The sequence below is a fragment of the Pleurodeles waltl genome, chromosome 7, assembly GCF_031143425.1.
Source record: "Pleurodeles waltl isolate 20211129_DDA chromosome 7, aPleWal1.hap1.20221129, whole genome shotgun sequence".
NCBI classification, from domain to species: domain Eukaryota; kingdom Metazoa; phylum Chordata; class Amphibia; order Caudata; family Salamandridae; genus Pleurodeles; species Pleurodeles waltl.
In genome coordinates, this window is record NC_090446.1 from 1,082,355,326 (window position 1) to 1,082,374,479 (window position 19,154).

The 19,154-nt window shown below is 43.8% G+C and overlaps 1 protein-coding gene across 3 annotated transcripts in view; it reads left to right on the plus strand.

Annotated features, from left to right (window-relative positions):
* The window catches only part of MMD (monocyte to macrophage differentiation associated), a 153,940-nt gene that overhangs the window by 61,553 nt on the left and 73,233 nt on the right, over window positions 1-19,154 (plus strand). For all 3 annotated transcript variants that reach the window (XR_011194192.1, XM_069200023.1, XM_069200024.1), the window contains exons 5-6: window positions 489-563; window positions 8,673-8,774. Coding sequence is in view for 2 of the 3 variants with exons in the window: in XM_069200023.1 (XP_069056124.1) it covers window positions 489-563; window positions 8,673-8,774 (177 nt within the window). In the remaining variant the exon portion in view is untranslated. The remainder of the gene's footprint in view (window positions 1-488; window positions 564-8,672; window positions 8,775-19,154) is intronic.

Genomic DNA, 19,154 nt, shown 5'->3' on the forward strand with positions numbered 1-19,154 from the left:
TGAGGTATTAGCTGTGTTTGCGCTGCTATCTGAGTAGTCTGAGGTTCTTTCCTGAAATGTGAAGTGAAGTGTGAATGTGGAGCATCGGATGCGACCGAATATGTTACCAAGTTATCAAGTGTGGCAATTTACAGAAACCTTTTGTTCTTGAAACTTTCTGTTTAGAACAGCTAAAGAGGTTAAGTGACTAACATAAATAATAACATTGTTATATTAACAAAGGAAATAACTTTATGCTTGGTGTCCCTTCAGTTTGTATATGCTGTTACCGCCAAACATCATCCAGCTTAAAATGTGCAATATGATTAAACAAGAAACTTAAAATAAAATAAACTTCATATCAGTCAAAAGATGCTGTTTAGTGAATTTGGTTTGTAAACCATGTTGAAATATGCTCATATATTGGGCTTAGAAAGGTAGTCCATGTTTAATTTTGTATCTCATTGCCTTACACTTTTTTTTTTTTTTTTGTCTTCTTTTCATTTAAGGACAATGGAGCATTGTTTTCACATGTGTGACAGAATGGTGATCTACTTCTTCATTGCAGCATCCTATACGCCCTGGTGAGAAATCAGTTTTATTTAATAAATGTTGACTAACCATTATATTATTATTTAAATGTTGTGTGTATTCATCTACATTTGTTTCTGCTGTTAAAACATCAGTAGCCAGTGGTGTTTACAGAGCAAAGGCCTAGTTAGAAGTTGGGAAATATTTAACATTAAAGCGATTGGAGACCATTTGAGATTCGTGTACATCTGGTGGGACAAGGAAATCGCAATTGCTTATGTGGTAGACATGGATGGACTTTTGGGAGATGAAAGTCATACGTACCCTACAGCAACTAATCAGATACTCTGGCATAATTGAATTTTACTTTGGTATGTGCAAGGAACCTATGCTACAATATTTGATACCGTGCCTTCATGCTGACACAGCTTTAACGTGTGGCCGTAACACAGAGTGTTGGACAATTCTAGTTGTTCTCTACATACTTTTTCTTTTTTGGCCCATTACTTTTTAATCCTTATAAAACAGCTGACCAAAACACCCTTTCTATAATCACTCCTGTCTGCCCTTTCCAGAGAGCTACAGGCATGTAACAAATTATTCTTATAGTCATATAGCTGAGTAGACAAGAGAAACCATTTAGGCCCTCATTACAAAATAAAGGCTAAATTCGGATCCCAGCAAACTAGAGGATGCACGTGGATCAGAATTGAGAGTTGTGCGATAAATTTCACACCCATAATAACTACGATCAAATCTAGAGGGCATGTAGGGCAACAGACCTCAGTGATAATCTTTAAGGGTCAATATAAATTGAAATGATTCTCTTTTGTAAATCAGTCTGTGCGGGCAATACAAGCCACCTGGGGCATTACTATTTTCAGACCTTCCTGGGGTGAAATGTGGCTAAGGTATGCTGTGTGGAAAGCAGTCACTCTGACAAATCTTTAAATTGCTTATCCCAAGTGCATTTAAGCAGTCTAGTCTGACCAGACGGAAGTCACCCCATCTCCAACCTAGTCTTTCCTACGAGCTTTGGTTTGGGTCTTTCTTCTGAGGTTTAGCCTTGGCCTCTTTCAACTATCTTGTTACTCAGCCCAAGAAGTGCTTCTTTCCATGATCAGCATTCTCGTTCCCGCAGCAGACCTTTGTTATCCATTGCTGTTGCCATTCAAGGAGGACAAGTCTTACAAAGGATAGGACCATGATCATGTGCTCACAAAACATTCAGATCTGTGGGCAGGGTGCAAACACTTGCACTCAGTCTCGACCTACTGGGAGCTCCATCTCAGACAATATGCATTGGAACAAATGCCTATATTCTGCATTTTCAACTGTCTTATGTCAGTCAAAGTGAGCGATTATATTGAATTTGTATTTTGACGTGGTGTTTGTTTATAGACATGGTGACAAAATCATAAGCTACTACAAAGCCCTACATTGTTTCCTATGGGCCTAAATGAAGACAGAACAATTTAGAAATGAACTGTAGTTGTTAGGACACATTTGCATTTGTGACTGTCAAGTATTGCACACTTGTAGAACATAAGGGTTTAAGAAAGGGTCATTACCAGTGCTCAACACGTAGACCTTTTGTAAATTTGAGCCTATGTGTGAACCTTTGACCTACGGGTGTGATGGATGTATTAGAACAGATGCAATTTCTGTTTTGATCCACAGACAAAGTTCTCGTTCTAAGAATTTTATTTAAAATCAGCCTTTTCCTGCTTTAGGCTAGTATCTTTTTTGGCTTGTCGTTTTCATACAATTGCTCCTTTAGTTTCATTTGCAACATAAGTATGGTTGTATCCCCATCTTCAGTGTCTTCACATATGCCTTGTCGGTCTTCAGTTTGCTGAGTGCTACTTGTTTAGTTGTCGATTGTTCAGTCCTTCTGATTTGGTCCTTGCTGCCGCAATTCATCCGCCGTATCACTGACCCATTGCATATCGTTTGTGTGCCCCACAGTAGTCTAGTGTCACTCTAATGAATATGTGTTTTGCCCAGACCTATTTAGTTCAAATAATAGTTTCAGGCTGTCCATTATGTTGGAAAACAAACTGAAATTTAGAATCTGAGAATTTCTGCCGGATTCTCTAATCCTTGTCCCCACTCCATTTGGCCAAATTGGCCATAAGTCTTGCATCTCATTTACCTAGCAGTTGTGGGTGTACCATCTGCTCCAGCTGAAGGGATTTATCCTTCACTGCCCCCCTTTTTCTCTCATATTGACAGTCTTATTACTGACCGCCTGTAGCGGAGCCATTTGCAGATGTTGGATGCCAATTTGACTGAGATACACAATACTATGTGACTTTTCACCAATATTTGGTTTTGTTACTCAAGCTCCTGTGTAAACATTCTAGATTCAATTGCACCATGAATTTTCAACTCTGTGCCTTCTAAGTGAAAGTGGTTGCTGTTAAAGTAATGGAAGGATTATTAGATAAGGTATTTTTTCCTGCCTACTTCTATTAAGAAGAAGTTGAAGTTCCTCTTGTTGGGAGGCTTTTCATGGTGGTTGTTACATAGAGTTCTACCTGGACCCGGCAGTGGCTCCAATTAGAAGTAAATCTGAATTTTCTGCCCCCCGTATAAACCCCTGTTTGCACAAAAATTGGAACTCTGAGTTGGATGGCTTTATACTGCATCCAGTTATTACTGTGTGTTAAAAATCTCAACCCTGGCAATATTTAACAGTGGGAAAGTGCATGGTATTTACTATACCATGCAGATATTGGTGCAGTAAACACCAAAGTCCACTTGTTACTTCCCAAAATCTCGTAATACTAATTATCGCACCTAATAAATACCATACTCCATGGTATAATCATTTATCACATGCGATAAATAGCACCTTCATTCCAACAAATTCTGGTTCGGTGCCCATGGCTCTTTGTCAGTGCTGTCACTACACAAGATTTTTAAAAGTAGAGTGTGGAGGGGAGAACAAGAGGGATCAAAGATAACATTGGTGGGGCCATCATTGATGGTATAGTACTTCTCTCTACTCAAGTGACGCGCTTAGGCCCTAATTGTGAGTTGCATGGTACTGGGGCAGATTTACTGCACAATAAACTTGCATGCCAATTTATTGTTCTTGTGTAGTGAATCTGTCCGGTACTCTGCAAAAACGAGCTAAACCTCTTGGAATTTCTAATTCCTGTCTGGGACTGTTGTTTTTTTTTTTTTTTTTTTCTGGCCGTAAAGCCTCAGTGAATTCCTAATTCTGTGGTGGGGGGAGGGAACAAGGAGGTGGTGGCGGGAGTTCTAACACATACAAATTAGCTGGTGGTAATGGGCTATGTGTATGTATAGGATGGCAAATAAGGGAGATGAGAGCAGAGGAGTAGATTAGGGAAGGGAAAGCATTTTTCTAGATTTGGAAGCCCTCTATGAAAGAATTGAGACTTGGCTGCTACTAGTTTTTTCACACACAGGAAATCTGGATGTGGAAAAATGTAAAAGCAAATAATTCGGCGGAACAGAAAAAATGTGCAAAAGCATATGATTATTTTGTTCCACCTGGTTTGTAAAAGGATCTCTCTGCAGCGTCCGCCCCAAACGCCTTGCTGTTCCCGTCCTGCTTTTTAACACTCTTTTGTTAGCTTTTGGGTCTCGCTGCACTTTATCACTACTAGCTAGTGTTAAGGTGCTTGTAGTGACTCTCTAAAACCTGATAAAATTGGCTTACACTTGATTGGCATATTTAATTTACTTATAATGCACTGGTAATATTATATAACCAGGGCTGGTAAATTAAATGCTACGAGTGGGTCTGCAGTACTTATTGTGCCACCCACTTAAAGGTAGTTGTTAAAACATGTCCCAGACCTGCCATTGCAGCCTGTTGGCAGTTTGAAACTGTCAGTTGGACTTGCCAAAGTAACCCCCTCACCAAGCCTTAAACTCCCTTTTTATCAGGTTTCACCTACACAGCGCTTGCTCTGTGCTTCTGAAATCTATTGTATTTAATATAAATCTTCAAAGGGTATTAACATCCCTCCCCCCCCCTTGCTTTCATTGGTTCCTGCACTTGCCACTTACTTTTCTTCTGTTTCGATTGGCTAGCACACTATTTTCGTGCATATACCTCTGCTTTTTCTAAGTGTGCTTCTCTTATCAGTTTCCCTGCCGAAGTACTGTTTTCATCCTTTGTGGGACTTTTCAGTCGAGCCTAGGCAGTGCTTATGCTGTCTCTCAGATCTGCTAGTAGCATTTGTTAACTACTTCCAAAATAATGTTTTGCCTCTACAGCACTGCCCTATTACCAAAGGGCTCAGCCGCTGCTCAGATTGGGTGTGCCTGGGTCCGTTTCATGCTCCGATGGAGTGCACGCCACTATTCCCCCGGGCCACAAGCAGGGACCTCCTTGCGGGCTCCTGAGTCCTTTGTGCACTTTCTGGTACCCCCGGGGCCAAAGCAGGCATCCACATCCGTGTGCTTTGCAATGTGTCTTATGGGACATGGCACAATATTCGCAATCTGCACAGTGCTCGCAGCCAGTTGTAAATACAGCCAGAGACTGCTTGTGTTACTTGTTGTATTAGTAAGAGCTCACAGATGCGGGGTCACAAGAAGAGAAGGACCGGGTCAGTTTACTCTTTCTTTTTGATAGTCTATTTGCTGTGCTTCATTCCAAGGCAGGACTGTGGCGCTTTTATCTTTTCAAAGAAGTCATTGTTTTATGACCCTCTTCTCATGTCAGTCCTTTACCCGCTCTCCTCCTGTATCACAGCTCATGTCCTGCTCTTGCAATAGCCTGTTTCTCAGCACCCCTATTCCCACCGCATTCTTTGTCCGGGCAAGGTGTGCAGGCTCACTGAGCACTCGGAGGCACGTGATCTTGAGACGAAACGAAAAAAAATTGTCAAGATGGATAATTACCATAAATCCCCGCTAAGGCCTCAAAGGTAAACTCACGTCGCACTGTAAAAATGTTCTCCCCCCCCCCACACACATAATGTGTCACACTGTAAAAATGAATAAATGCAACTGGTGCTCATGTACAGCACTCCGATACCTTTTGGTCGAGTTTGCGCTAAAAAAGCAGAAAAGGTGATTTCTTGCTGAATACTCTGAGATGTATTTTAAAATAGGCATGATCTTTTTATTTGTTGTAAAGATTTTGCAATTAAAATATTATTACGCACCCAGCTAATTTTCACACTCACACCTACAGCCATTCTACCAGTCTACAGGCTCAGACTTTATGCTTTTTTACTTTGCTATCAGCCATGCTAAACAGCAGGCATGCTGCTATTCATCATAGCTTAAAAACATTAACATTCACTAAGCCAACAGCCCTCGCATTGGATAAGCCAATTGGCTTTGCCAAAGGTAAAAAATAAAAAAAATGACACAGCAATACATTTCGCATAGGCATGGAAGTGAAAAACTCACACATTCCTTTTTCGCTATTGTGAAGTTCACCTCTCCCATTAAATGACATTGAGTTACGTGTTTACATTTAATAAGTGATAACCTTTGATTGGCAGCAGGTAGGAAAGTCATGTTTTGGTGTCTCAGGAATTGTAATTTAAAATCCTTTTTAATGGTAAAGTTGGATTTAAGTATGATTTTCTGAAAAGTGGCATTTCTTGTCCTAACCACTTGGTGCCTGCACCCTGTTCCTGGGTTCACACGACTGTGTGCGGTTGGTAGTATTCCTTTGTGTATTCTTCCCATACAGCCAGACAATAGAGGGATTTGGTCTACCTGAATGGGCCTCCTTGGGCAGGAGTGGTGGTGGGGGGGAGGGAGGGGCTGCGCACAGCCTCCCTTGCACTTAGGACAACTAACCTGCTCTCACACAAAGAACTTTACACTACCCTGTTGTGTCTGCAGACAGTGGGACCAGGGCAGGGCATTCCAGACACTTCTATGAAGAGAAACTCCCAGAGGTTTATCTCTTTTCAAAGGAGGCACTAGTTATTAAAATGGGACCCTCAGACCCCTTCTTCAATTCTCTTCTGGACATGTGGAATGACTCTCAGAGGACTGCCTGCTGCTGTGTACTGCAGAAGGACTGCTTTATCTGACCAAGAAGGACTGCTCTGCTGCCTGAAGCCTGCTCAGAGTCTCAAGAGGTCTGCCCTGCTTTTCTCCTTGAACCCAGGACTTCGAGAGTAACTTCAAGGGCTAGTTGGTTGGCCTTCTGATCAGAGCTTCAGGGACAGAAAAGGCTCCAACCATCTTCAGCCCACACCTGCCTGAGTGAATCTTGAATCTCCAGTCCTAGACCCTTGAAGTGGTGTTCAAAGTGTCCAGTTAGCCAAAATGCAAAACATACTCTGAGAGCCTAGAAGAGACCAGGATCAATCCGCTTGTCCATCCGCCCAAGGTGCATTGCTGGTCGGCCTGACATTGCGGCAGCTCCTACTGCATTCTTCTATGCGAAAACAAATCCTGTTCAGTTGCTCCTCTCAGAAGTTCTGTCTGGCCTCACGGAGACCTAGTCAGTTACAGCCTGCTGCTTCGTCCCTCTGGAGATTTTTGACTTGCATAAAAAGAGACTAAATCCGAACATAGGACTCTTCACAGCAGCTTCGTCCAGTGGCTCCCTGACAACGATGCTTCCTCTACGGACACTGCCTACTGCCCCGCCACGCTGAACTTTACCAGCGCAGTAATTTTCTTCTAAAATTTCTTTTAAGTAGAAAGCTAATTTCTTTTAAGTACAATCTACTTTCTGTATCCGACCGGCAACCCATTGTGCTTGCCCATAGCTGTCGACTGTGTCTGAGGTTAGTGATTTGATCTTTTAGGTGTTATTTTCCATTTAAAAAAGTTATTATTTCGCTTCTGCTGATTGCATTTTGGTGTCAAATAATTTTTTTAAACTTTCTCTATTTTTTTCTAAATTGGTGTTGGGCTTTTCTTGCATTTGTGTTTTCACTACATTGCTTTTTGTATACTGCATACATACTTTACATTACACATTGTCTCTAAGTTAAGCCTGGCTGCTTTTGTGCCAGTTTACCAGAGGGATAGCACATGTTAATTTAGTAACTTATTGTGGTTCACCCTGATGAGGACTCTGGCTGTTATCTGAGTATGGTTGTAGCCCTCAACCCAGTTTTCTCACCGGACCTTTAATCTTTTCATTAATTTTGAGTATAGTGGTAGTAAGATTTTCTATATGTACACACACCCAGCTCTGTTTATTATCTTTCCACTCTGTCTCACCGAACACTATTATGATATTGCATAGGAACATTGGATATTGATGGTATATGAGAACAGTCAAGCTTACAAAGCCTGGCCATTTTCCTTCCTCTTGTTACTTCATAGACTTACTTAGCTGCAGCCTCTTTCTTTGCTTCTGATGCTTTAAAACCGCCTTTGTGCACTACACAGCCAGCATTCTCAATGAGAATCTGTGCCATGTATGCCATAGAATATAGATAAATGTATACTCATTAAAGCTGTGGGCCATCAAGTAATCCCATTTTCTAAATTTTTCTACCTCCTTTAACTTCATAGACCTTATTAAGGACCCACCGGTGTCTTTGCTCAGACACTATTTGCCCTGGTTATAATTATACTTTATATACAGAAGACTGATTAACAGTGATTGCGGACACAACAAAAAAGGAATTTATCAAATTAATATATGTATTGCTTTTTTTTATTTATTTTTTAATCTAAAATAGTTTCTATATGTTCACACTGAAACTTGCCTTTCTAGTAAAATTAGGAAATAATCATGCACGGCAGAAGCCAGCCATCTCATCTGAATTATTGTGTTCCATACTTCTCATTAAACTTAGACATCTAACTTTTGGGGGTTCCTTTCATAGTGAGCAAATACTTCAGCTCGGTTTTCCCTTAGTAGTCTGGGTGTAAATACTGTTGAGGCATTTGAGGAATGGCCGTGGCTCACAAATGGGGTCAGAGGTGGGAAATGTGGGGGCCTTGAGAAATGCACAGGCCCCATCTAGGTCCACCTTAGTGGTGCACTGCACTTGTCTCCCTGTCACAAGCACATCCATGTGAATGGAGTAAAGGTCAAGGCAGCATGTCTTCACTTACCCCATCCTGCTTCGTTCAAGATCGTCTGAAAATCAGACACGTGGGAAACTTCGTGTGGGTCACTTGCAAAATCATTTTATTAAGTAAATTCTAACCATAAACCCTATTTGTATTTGTACATTAAATAGGTTAAATCTACGTGAACTTGGACCACTGGCATCTCACATGCGCTGGTTTATCTGGCTAATGGCTGCAGGAGGAACCATTTATGTGTTTCTTTATCATGAAAGGTAAGAATCTATTTAATTTTTTATTGAAATTGAAACAACGCTATTTTTCTATGAATGACTGATCTGCAAACTGAATATGTAAAAAGAAAAATAATTCTAAAAAAAATGCAATCATTGGCCAGATTAGCTAGAAATAGTCCAGATTATATACAGTGCTAGTATGCTGTGTATTCAGTAAGGCAGTGTAAGTAAAAAAGTCTAAATTGGGCCAAGATATTCTAGATGACCAACTGGTTTGAGGGAAACTCTGCCCTTTATCTCTACCTCTGGCTCCCTCTGAACCGTGCCACTTATTCCCCGCCACCCCCCCCCCCCCACATTTTTAGGGCATGTGAAAATATTGAGTGTTAACTAACTTGGATAATGATTCCTCAGCTGTTGACCCTTACATGTGAACACATCTACAAATTAGATATCCGGGTGTATTGGGATAGTGAGGAAAGTTAAATAAAAATAACACAAGTAAATGTGAAGCAGTAGATAGGGCAAAGAGCATGGGATGATAGAAAAAGCAGGAAGCACCAAGGAATTAACTACTAGAAAGTCTTCTACAAGCAGCATGTGCCTTTTCTAGGTTTCTTGATGGCTAAAATTAGGTGTTGCAGAGGCTTGCAGTTGCGATGAAGATAGGTTGGGATAACAAAGCAGAAATTACAGAGGAGATTCCTTCCTCCGCTTTTTGTATTGGTGGATCTAAGTGAGCCTCTACCTGGGACTCCCTAAACTTTAACAGGTGCAGTAGTGAGGACACACCCTACCTTGGCATGCTGAGACCATAGGGAAGGGGGACAAGTTCTAAAATTGTGTACTAATACTCGAAAGATGGTGTGATGTTGATTTGTCAGTACATAGACCAATTCAGGTTACACAATAAATCTCACTCTAAAATATTTGAGCAAGGGGAACTTAACAAAAAAGGCGTGTTGATTTTATGTGGGGCCTAAGGAGTTGGAACTGGAATGAAGACAGAGTGGAGAGCCTTCTGTTTAGAAATACAAATCTATAGTCGTACTGGAGAATAGAAGGAGGGAGACATCTAAAGCCTTAAGGTTAAATCAACAGGGTGCAGTGATGATGAGACAGGAAGTGAGTTTGCTTTGAACCCACATTGTACATACAAACTTCTTTTTTTTTTATCAATAGGGTTTAATGTACTGATAGGGCAGTCTTCTTCTCTTGGCCCATCTTAGTAAGGAGCTAATGACAGTGGTTGGGGTAAGAAATTAGGCATCACAGTCTGATCAGGGTCCCTGTTGCCCCCAGTGGTGATAGGAGTTCCTGAGGGGAACAAATCAACCACTTTCCCTCCCCTGCCCAGCCACTCTAATTTCTACCACCCTTTCCATTCCCCCCTATCGTCTTACCTTCTCATAGTTTTCATAGCACACTGAAACGTAACTTTTCCTGGTTTTTAGGAAGTATCCCTCAAACGAAGATATGCCCTGCATCCTCAGAGGCAGTTTTAATAGCATTTCAGTTACCAATATTTTGGTTAAATATAGATTTCTGTCCGTTTAAGGAATCCAAAAGGCCTCAACCCCCACTCCCCCAATTTCTGATTAGTTTTTGATTTTTGTTCAGGCTGTTTTGACTGGGCATATTTCCATTACTTTATTAAAAAAAAAATATATTGATTTTTTCAGCATATATAATATAAAAGAAACAATGTGCCATTGGTTGTCTTGAATCGAAAACACACATTACAGGTGTAATATATTAATAATGCTGTCTATACCACAATACTGATACCCTCACCTCCCGGGCACCCCTCCATATTATAAAGTATGTTGAACTATGTCAGGGTTTGACAGTAGAAGAACTGTTAGAGGGGCCCAAATGTCTCTGGGACGCAATGGCGTCGGTAGTTCCTCAGCATAGGTCTCTAATTGTTTTTTACAATAAATCATGTCAGTCAGCCATTGTTTATGGTTAGTTGCAGAATGCTTTCCTCAGTGCATGCCACTCGTCATTTTCCTAATAATTCCATTACTTTATTAAGAGCATCTGTGTCGTTTTTAACAGTGGCATCATCCCAAGGGATCTTATGTTATAATATATTGATTTGTATAGCACACTAATCCCCCAAGAGGGATTCAGGCACTTGGGCAGGTGTGTGGTGCCCAAGGTGCTTTACGAAGAGCTAGGTCTTTAGCTTCTTACGGAACTTGAGAAGTTAGAAGAAGGCACTGATGTGTTGAGAGATATTGTTCAATTTTTTGGGTGTGATGTAGGAGACTGAGCGACTTCCAGTTTTGCTTTTGTGGATGCGGGGAAACGTGTACGAGTGAGGCCGAAAGTAGGTGTCTGCATAGGTATGTTGGTGAAAGTGTTCGTATCTGTTCAGGTATTATGGTCATGTGTTGTGTAGGCCTTTGTATGTGTGCATATGAAGTTTAAGTTGGCTGCGCTTGTGAATGATGAGCCATCCCTTAGGTGCAGTGTGTGGTGTATGCAGCATGGGAAGCCGAGTATGAGACTTGCAGAGGTATTCTGGATGGTCTGGAATCTGTATACAAGTTGTTTGGTGATTCAGGCATAGTTCTGTCTGCCATTTGACTTTCGGTAGTAGTCAGTCCATAACCTCAACAGCCCTTATGACTGTCAGTAACTGATTGATGTCAGTCCTTTTGAGATGATACAAGCATTAATGGGCTGGAGTTCTTCCTTAAACTATTAACATTCTTCTCTAATTTTGCAAAACTGCTCACTTGCGTTAAGATGGTCAGCTGGTGTTGAATAAATGTAGACTGATCATCCCTCCAGCACAGTTGCTTAGATACTGTGTAAGCGATAAAAGGTGAAAGGCATCGCATTGGTTATCCTCATCCTCCTCAGTTGTGGAAGGTGCTCTTCTGCTAGTTCTGCTTTTCTGTTGCCTACCTTTTGCCCTTAACTCTGCAACTTCTTTAAGGCTTTCATGGTTTTACTTTTTTTTTATTAATTATTGCATTTTTGAAACATTTTATAAACAAGACAGACTGTCATCAAACAAAAATCAGAAGGCAGGGCACATTGGCAAGCCATCGTTCTTGCACCATATCATGTTTAGCACTCATCACGTCAGTGAAACCAAACTAGAAGTAGTTGTAAATTGACAGAATGTCTCCTATCGCAAACCTTAGCCATCTCACAGTAATCCTTTTGGCTCCTCTAGGGAGGTTAGCCCTCCTTGACATTAAGAAGATCACTTAGTCAAAGTAAGTCACACAGCAGTGGAAATGGGTATTATGCAGAATGTGTATATCCATTTATCAGCTTTTGACCACATTCAGGTCCATCCGTCAGGATTAGGATCCCTATTATCCAGTGGCACCCATAGCCTGCGAAGAAGCGCCTCCCTCCTCCTGTGCCCCTGTGTCCAGTCCAGAGAGGTAAGTCTAAAAAGGTCCCCAGATGTCTCTGGCACGGCTACAGCTGGGGAGGAGTTCACCATATGTATCTGACTGTGCGTTAGAGTATGTCATGTCCCTTATCCATTCTTTTATCGTCGGCAGAGGCCCCCCACCCCCAGCACACAGCTACTCGTTGTTTCGCAGGTAGTAGCCCCATTGCAGTCAGGCGTCGAATAGTTGCTTGTAATTGCTTATCGTAGCCAAGCAATGCCAACCAGGGGTCGGGGTCCAATGGCTCATCACCAATAATAAACAACTGCCTGAATGCTGCTCGCCAAAAACTGTATATGCCCGGGCAACCCTTAGCCAAGTGTAGAAAGTCGGCCACTTCCTCTGTGCATCGGGAACACGCTGCACTATCGCGAAGCCCATACCCCTGCAATCGAGCTGGAGTGCAAGATTCCTGGTTAATGTATTGGAAATGAATTAGTCTGTGCCTGCTATTGAAGGAGATAGTCCTAGATACTGTCTGCCTTGTCTGCAAAAGCTGTGATATTGGGCGATTTTAACATGCACTTTGAGACGTCAACTCCTAAGATCTGTGAATTAATTGACTTAATGGAGGCCCTGGATTGGACCTCCAGAGTCTCGTCGGCCACCCATATTGCAGGGCATATTCTGGATGGGGTGTTTGCACGAGCTACTCACCAGGTGGAGGTAACCATGATACAGTTGAGTTGGACGGATCATCATCTGCTGAAATTTAAACTCGCCTCAAAGAATGTTGGGGCTGCTAACGTGGAAACGAACAAGGTAGACAGGTCATGGAAACAGGTTAAAGTAGAGGAATTAGGCCCAGCTTTAGAAGCTGGTTGGGATAAGGCTAAAGCTATGGCCTTGCCCCTGATTGACAGCTTTCTGAAAGGAGTGGAAATGACCATGGAAGAAATGGTACCCCCCGTAATTAGAAGGCCCAATAGTCAGAAGAAACCAGGTCACCCTTGTTTTACAAAAGACCTCAAACTCTTTCAAAGAAAGTATCGACAGCAGGAAAGATGGTGGAAACTTAATCCAGTACCTGAGGAAAGGGTGGCCCTTAAGTCCACTCTAAAGGCTTATAAAGCAGCACAATTTATGGCCAAATCTAAATTTTATACTACCAAAGTAAAGGAGGCTACTAATGCCCACAGGGAACTTATTAAGACTATTAAGGCCCTAACTGTGCCCATGAAGCCGGCTGGTCTAGAAAACTCTCAGGGTTTCTGTGACAAAGTTGCTTTTCATTTTGAAAATAAGATATTGCAAATACATAGCAACTTTGACACCCAGATTATTCCCGAAGTATTACCCCCCATGATAACCGAGAGTGCTACAGCAGATGACCAGTCACTAATGTCATATTTCCAACCCCCTTCCATGGATACTATTAAAAAGAAGATTCTTGAAATTAAATCGGGCTCCCCTCTGGATCCGTGTCCTCCTTCCATTTTTCACTTGGTTCCGGATTTAATGGCACGGATGTTGGTCCCCATTTACCAAGAGGTAGCTATGTCTGGGGAGTACCCATCTATCTGGAAAGAAACAATAGTAGTACCCCTCAAGAAAAAAACAGAGGGGGATAATCAGGACATGAGTAATTTGCGGCCAATAGCACGTCTCCCATTTTTGGCAAAGATTCTAGAAAAAAAATTGAACTCTGAATTGATCGAGTTTTTAACAAAAGTGGATGCTCTTGATATCTCCCAATACTGGTTCAGAAAAGGGCATAGTACTGAAACTGCCCTAATCTCATCCTCTGATACTATTCGAAGGATGGTGGATGAAGGCAAGGGGGCCGTTTTGGTTCTTTTAGAATTATCCGCTGCCTTCAACACTATCTCTCCCACACTATTAATGTCCTGTTTGCATCATGTGGGTTTGAGGGACAAGGCGCTTAAACTTTTGAAGTCTTTTCTTACAAATAGATGGACCACAGTTAGCTGTGGTGATTTCAAATCTAGACCTTATCTTCTGCCATGTGGGATTCCGCAGGGATCTTCCCTCAGCCCCACATTGTTTAATGTGTATGTAGCGCCTTTGGCTAGTCTAATTCGTACTTTTGGTTTCATTCCATCTTCCTATGCTGATGACTCACAGCTTATTATTCCTATTAATCAGCCATGGGAGGAGGTTGCAGATCAGTTTAGTAATTGTATGGTGGAAGTGAGTAAATGGATGAAGACCAACTGGCTAAAGATGAATGCCACCAAAACTGAAGTTTTATGTTTTGGACCTGGAAAGAATTTACGGAACTCACGGTGGTGGCCCTCTGAATGTGGTAACTGCCCTGTGCCCACTACTGTTACTAGAAACCTAGGCATCTTGTTCGACAAACATCTGTCTTTTAAAAAACAGATTAATCATGTGGTAAACATCAGTTTATGGTCAATTAAAATGCTCAGAAAAATCTTCCCCTATCTGTTACATGAATGGAGAGTATCTGCTATCCTGGCATTGGTAATGTCCAAGATAGACTACTGTAATGCACTGTTCCTAAATCTGGATAAGGGGCTGATAAAAAGACTCCAATTAGTTCAGAATTCCGCTGTCAGAGCGGTTCTTAATCTCCCATGATGTATATCAGTTAGAGAGAGTCTTAGGAAATTACATTGGTTACCAGTGGCGCAGCGTATCCAGTTTAAGTCGCTCTGTCTTACTTTTAAGGCAGTTCATGGAATAGGACCACGGTACCTGACTTCCAGACTCCTCCTGCATGTACCTAAAAGAAGCTTGAGGTCTTCCCAAGCTCACTTGATTCAGGTCCCTCGCACACATAAAGCCAAATGGGGAGACAAAGGCCCTCATTCGGACCTTAGTCCCGCCGTCAAAATACCGTACCGCGGTCGCAAGACCGCGGCGGGTATTTTGACTTTTCCCCTGGGCTGACGGGCGGCCGCCGAAAGGCCGCCCGCCAGCCCAGGGGAAAACGACCTTCCCACCATGAAGCCGGCTCGTAATCGAGCTGGCGGAGTGGGAAGGTGCGACGGGTGCTACGGCACCCGTCGCGTATTTCACTGTCTGCTATGCAGACAGTGAAATACTAGCGGGGCCCTCTTACGGGGGCCCCTGCAGTGCCCATGCCATTGGCATGGGCACTGCAGGGGCCCCCAGGGGCCCCGCGACCCCCCCCCCCCCCCCTACCGCCATCCGGTTCCCGGCGGGAGAACCGCCGGGAACTGGATGGCGGTAGGGGGGGTCGGAATCCCCTCGGCGGCGCAGCTAGCTGCGCCGCCTTGGAGGATTCCAATGGGCGGCGGTACACTGGCGGGAGACCGCCAGTGTTGCCGGTCCGACCGCGGCTTTACCGCCGCGGTCGGAATGCCCATTGGAGCACCGCCGGCTTGTCGGCGGTGCTCCCGCGTGCCGCGGCCCTGGCGGTTCTATACCGCCAGGGTCGTAATGAGGGCCAAAGCTTTTACAGTAGCTGCAGCCAGAGGATGGAACTCTCTCCCACAGAATATTAGGCAAGAATCAGGTTATATAAAATTTAGGAAAATGGTGAAAACTTGGCTCTTTCCTCGTTAATTTTTTGGTACATCAAGATCAGGGTCTTTGATTTAGTTTGTTTCAGTTTCTTCTATTGGATGTTTTTCTGTCTTCATTATTTCTGTTATTTTTCTTATCCTCTGTCTATTTTTTTACTACGTGCTTTCTTCCCAGCGCTTCGATGCTCTTTGAGTAGGAACGCGCTTTAAAAATCTCGAATTACATTACATTACTGAACGACAGTTTGTCCATTGTTTTGTCGTCAATCAGTGCCTCGCGCATGGTGGGTGGCAAGCACCCGTCGACTGCCATCTTCTCTAATAAGGTGACTAGGGGCCAGATGTAGGAAAAAAGCAATTTGCGACTTGCAAATTGCGAGTCCCTGCGACTCGCAATTTGCAAGTCGCAAATTGCTATGCAGTACGGTGTCTCAGACACCGACTGCACCTCGCAATGGGGTCGCAATGACCCACCTCATGAATATTCATGAGGTGGGTCGCAAATTGCGGCCCCATTGCGAGTATAGGCACTCGCTAACATGGAGGCCTGCTGACGTCAGCAGACCTCCATGTTAGCGACCTGCTTTTAAATAAAGCATTTTTTTATTTTTTTGAAGTGTAGCCCGTTTTCCCTAAGGGAAAACGAGCTGCACTTAAAAAAAAAACCAAAACCTTTAGTTTCGGGTTTTTTTCAGGGCAGGGAGTGGTCCCTTGGACCACTCCCTGCCCTGAAAAAATATTTTGGGCTCCAGTCACAAACTGGAAGGGGTCCCATGGGGACCCCTTCCAATTTGCGATTGGGTTACCATCCACTTGAAGTGGATGGTAACTGCGATGCCATTTGCGACCGCATATGCGGTCGCAAATGGTATTGCATCCCAATGCGACTCGCAAATAGGAAGGGAACACCCTTTCCTATTTGCGAGTCTGAAATGCATTTTGCGAGTCGGTAACGACTCGCAAAATGCATTTCTGCATTGGGATACGCATTTTGCGACTCGCAAACGGCAAATTTTGCCGTTTGCGAGTCGCAAAACGTTTGCTACATCTGGCCCTTGATTGGGTATGAGTAGCTCCTGGTAAGCTTCATAAAAGACCACAGATTGCCCATCAGTGCCCGGTGCTTTTCTAGACGGCATATCTTTTGATGCAGCTTTAATTTCTTCCGGCATCAACGGGTCCATTAATCGTTCTCTGTGCTCAGTTGTGAGCCAATACATGGTTATGAGTAAGGTAGTCAGTGACTGCGACCTCATCAAACTGCAGACTGTGTAATAGTTGCAAAATGACTCCACCACTAACTCAGTGCTGCTCAGCACTCTACCGGCATAATCCTGGATTTGTAGGATCATGTCATTCTTTTGTTTGGGGCGTAGCACTGTTGCCATAAACCCACGCCACTGCAAATTTCCCTATATGTGTTACTTCACTTTAGGCCGTCTCCTGAAATTCTACTAATTTTCTCCCAAGGGTGTGCGAAACAGCCTCCTCGCTACTTACCTGCCCCGTACTAGTCGACGGTCTATGTCTGCAATTTCTGAGTCTAGTTGGTGAAAGCAAGTACGCAGCACTCCTGCATTTTTTGCTATAGTCACGCCCCAAATGTATATTTTAAACGCCTCCCATAAAGTGGCGAACTTCGCCACTGTGCCTACGTTCAATGCAAAAAAATCCTTTATGCTCGATCCAAATCGGCCTTACAGGCCTCATCCAGAAGTGACTTTGGCCAAAACCACCACAAGAATGCTGGTGGGGGGAGACGTACAAAAATCTAGGCTCAGAAGCACAGGATAGTGATCAGAGTGGGTACGCATTAGGATCTCACAGTCCTGTATACGAGGGGCCAGCTGCCGGGAAAGCAGCCAATAATCTATACAAGTGTGTATGTTGTGCACGGACGAGTAGTGGGTGTAACCATAGATTGTCGGGTATTCGTGGGGCCAGGAATCCAGCAACTCCTCGCGCTGTATAATCTCAATAGTGGCTCAGGCTGCTGCAGAGGGCTGCCTTGGAGGGCCCTTTAATCTGTCACATTGAGAGCTGAGTAAGCAGTTAACATCTCCACCCCATATCTGTGGAAGGTCGCCATTCCCTTAGTCTGGTGTTGAGGGAATTATATAAGTTTGGGTTGTCATGATTAGGGCCATATACGCCCACTAATAGAATTGTGAAAGTTTCTAAAAAGCATTTAGCAACTATGTAACAACCATTTGTGTCAACACACACTTCTGTAGTCAAAGCTCTGTGCCTTTCCTGGCCCAAAAGAGTACACCCATGGCGTGTGTTGTGAATCCGACCACACAAATCTGTCACTGCATTCTACGCTGTATCTGATCATTTCTATCTGGGGCTACGTGCGTCTCCTGCAGTATGGCAATAACAACCTTATGCCTGCGCAGGTAGGCTACCAGCTTCCAAATTTTCCAGTGGTCGTTAAGTCCTCAGACATTCCAGCTGATCAGTCGTAAAAGTCTAGATTCTGTTTGACAGCCTATAAGTGCTTGTGAATCGTTGAACATCCATCCTTTTAATGAGCGGTGTGTGCCAGTAAGGGTGCAGTATGTGTGGAAAATAGTACATCTACCCTACACCACTGAAAGCTCCGCCAACCCAAACAGCCTCCCCCCCCTCCACACTGCCCTGCCCCAACCTGCGCAAGTTGCTGAGTGCCCCCCAGGACCCTCCTTTAAATCCCCATAACCACAATATACAACAAGCGAGTGGTGCACACATGGAGACCGATAATGTCCAGCAATTCGTACAATTTATGAATACTTCAATGGCCGAGAAAGTTAATGCACTTCCAAAGCATCTAAAGTAATAGTGAAACAGTTTGCCTTCAGGCTCCCAGAACTATACACCCCCCGGGACACCTCCCGAAGGACCTCACCGGTGCCTTACTCAGTAACATGAAAAGTCGTAGCCCCTGGACCACCTTACCAGCGAGGATTTCCAAGGTTTGCCAAGAAACGGGTACACGATGTGGGCCCAGCAAGTCTCACCAGTCAGCGCGGCCTGTGTGTAACCATAGACCGGCTAGGGTGCCTGCAGACCCACCAGTTATAGCAGGTCCAAATTGGCGTGGGGATCCCCCCCATACCCGAGACCGGAATAGGTGAAGCATTGCACTATCCATCTTCTCCGACAGTGTTACTCTACATTGTTCATTGTAGTATCTGACTCTACGCCACCAGATTTCAGCATCCCTTTTCGTGATGGACTGCTGTAACTTCTTCTGATGAGTGAAAATACATAAAAAAACATAAAGTAGGGGGCATGGTCTGGCCACGAATGGTGATGGCCGCCTAGGAGCCGAGCTCTGCTAGGCGGCAAGCCGTAGACCGTGGGCAGCGGCGCCAGGGGTGCACCGAAGACCCCACAAACCAACAACAATTAGAGCGCCGAGGATCGGCGACATGCGGATGGTGCGCCGCCCGTGGAAAAAGCGTGCTCCCCCCTCCGGGCGCACGGGGAGCGAGAAAGATGGCGTTGAGGCCTGCGGCAGGAAGCTGAGCCGCGGCCTC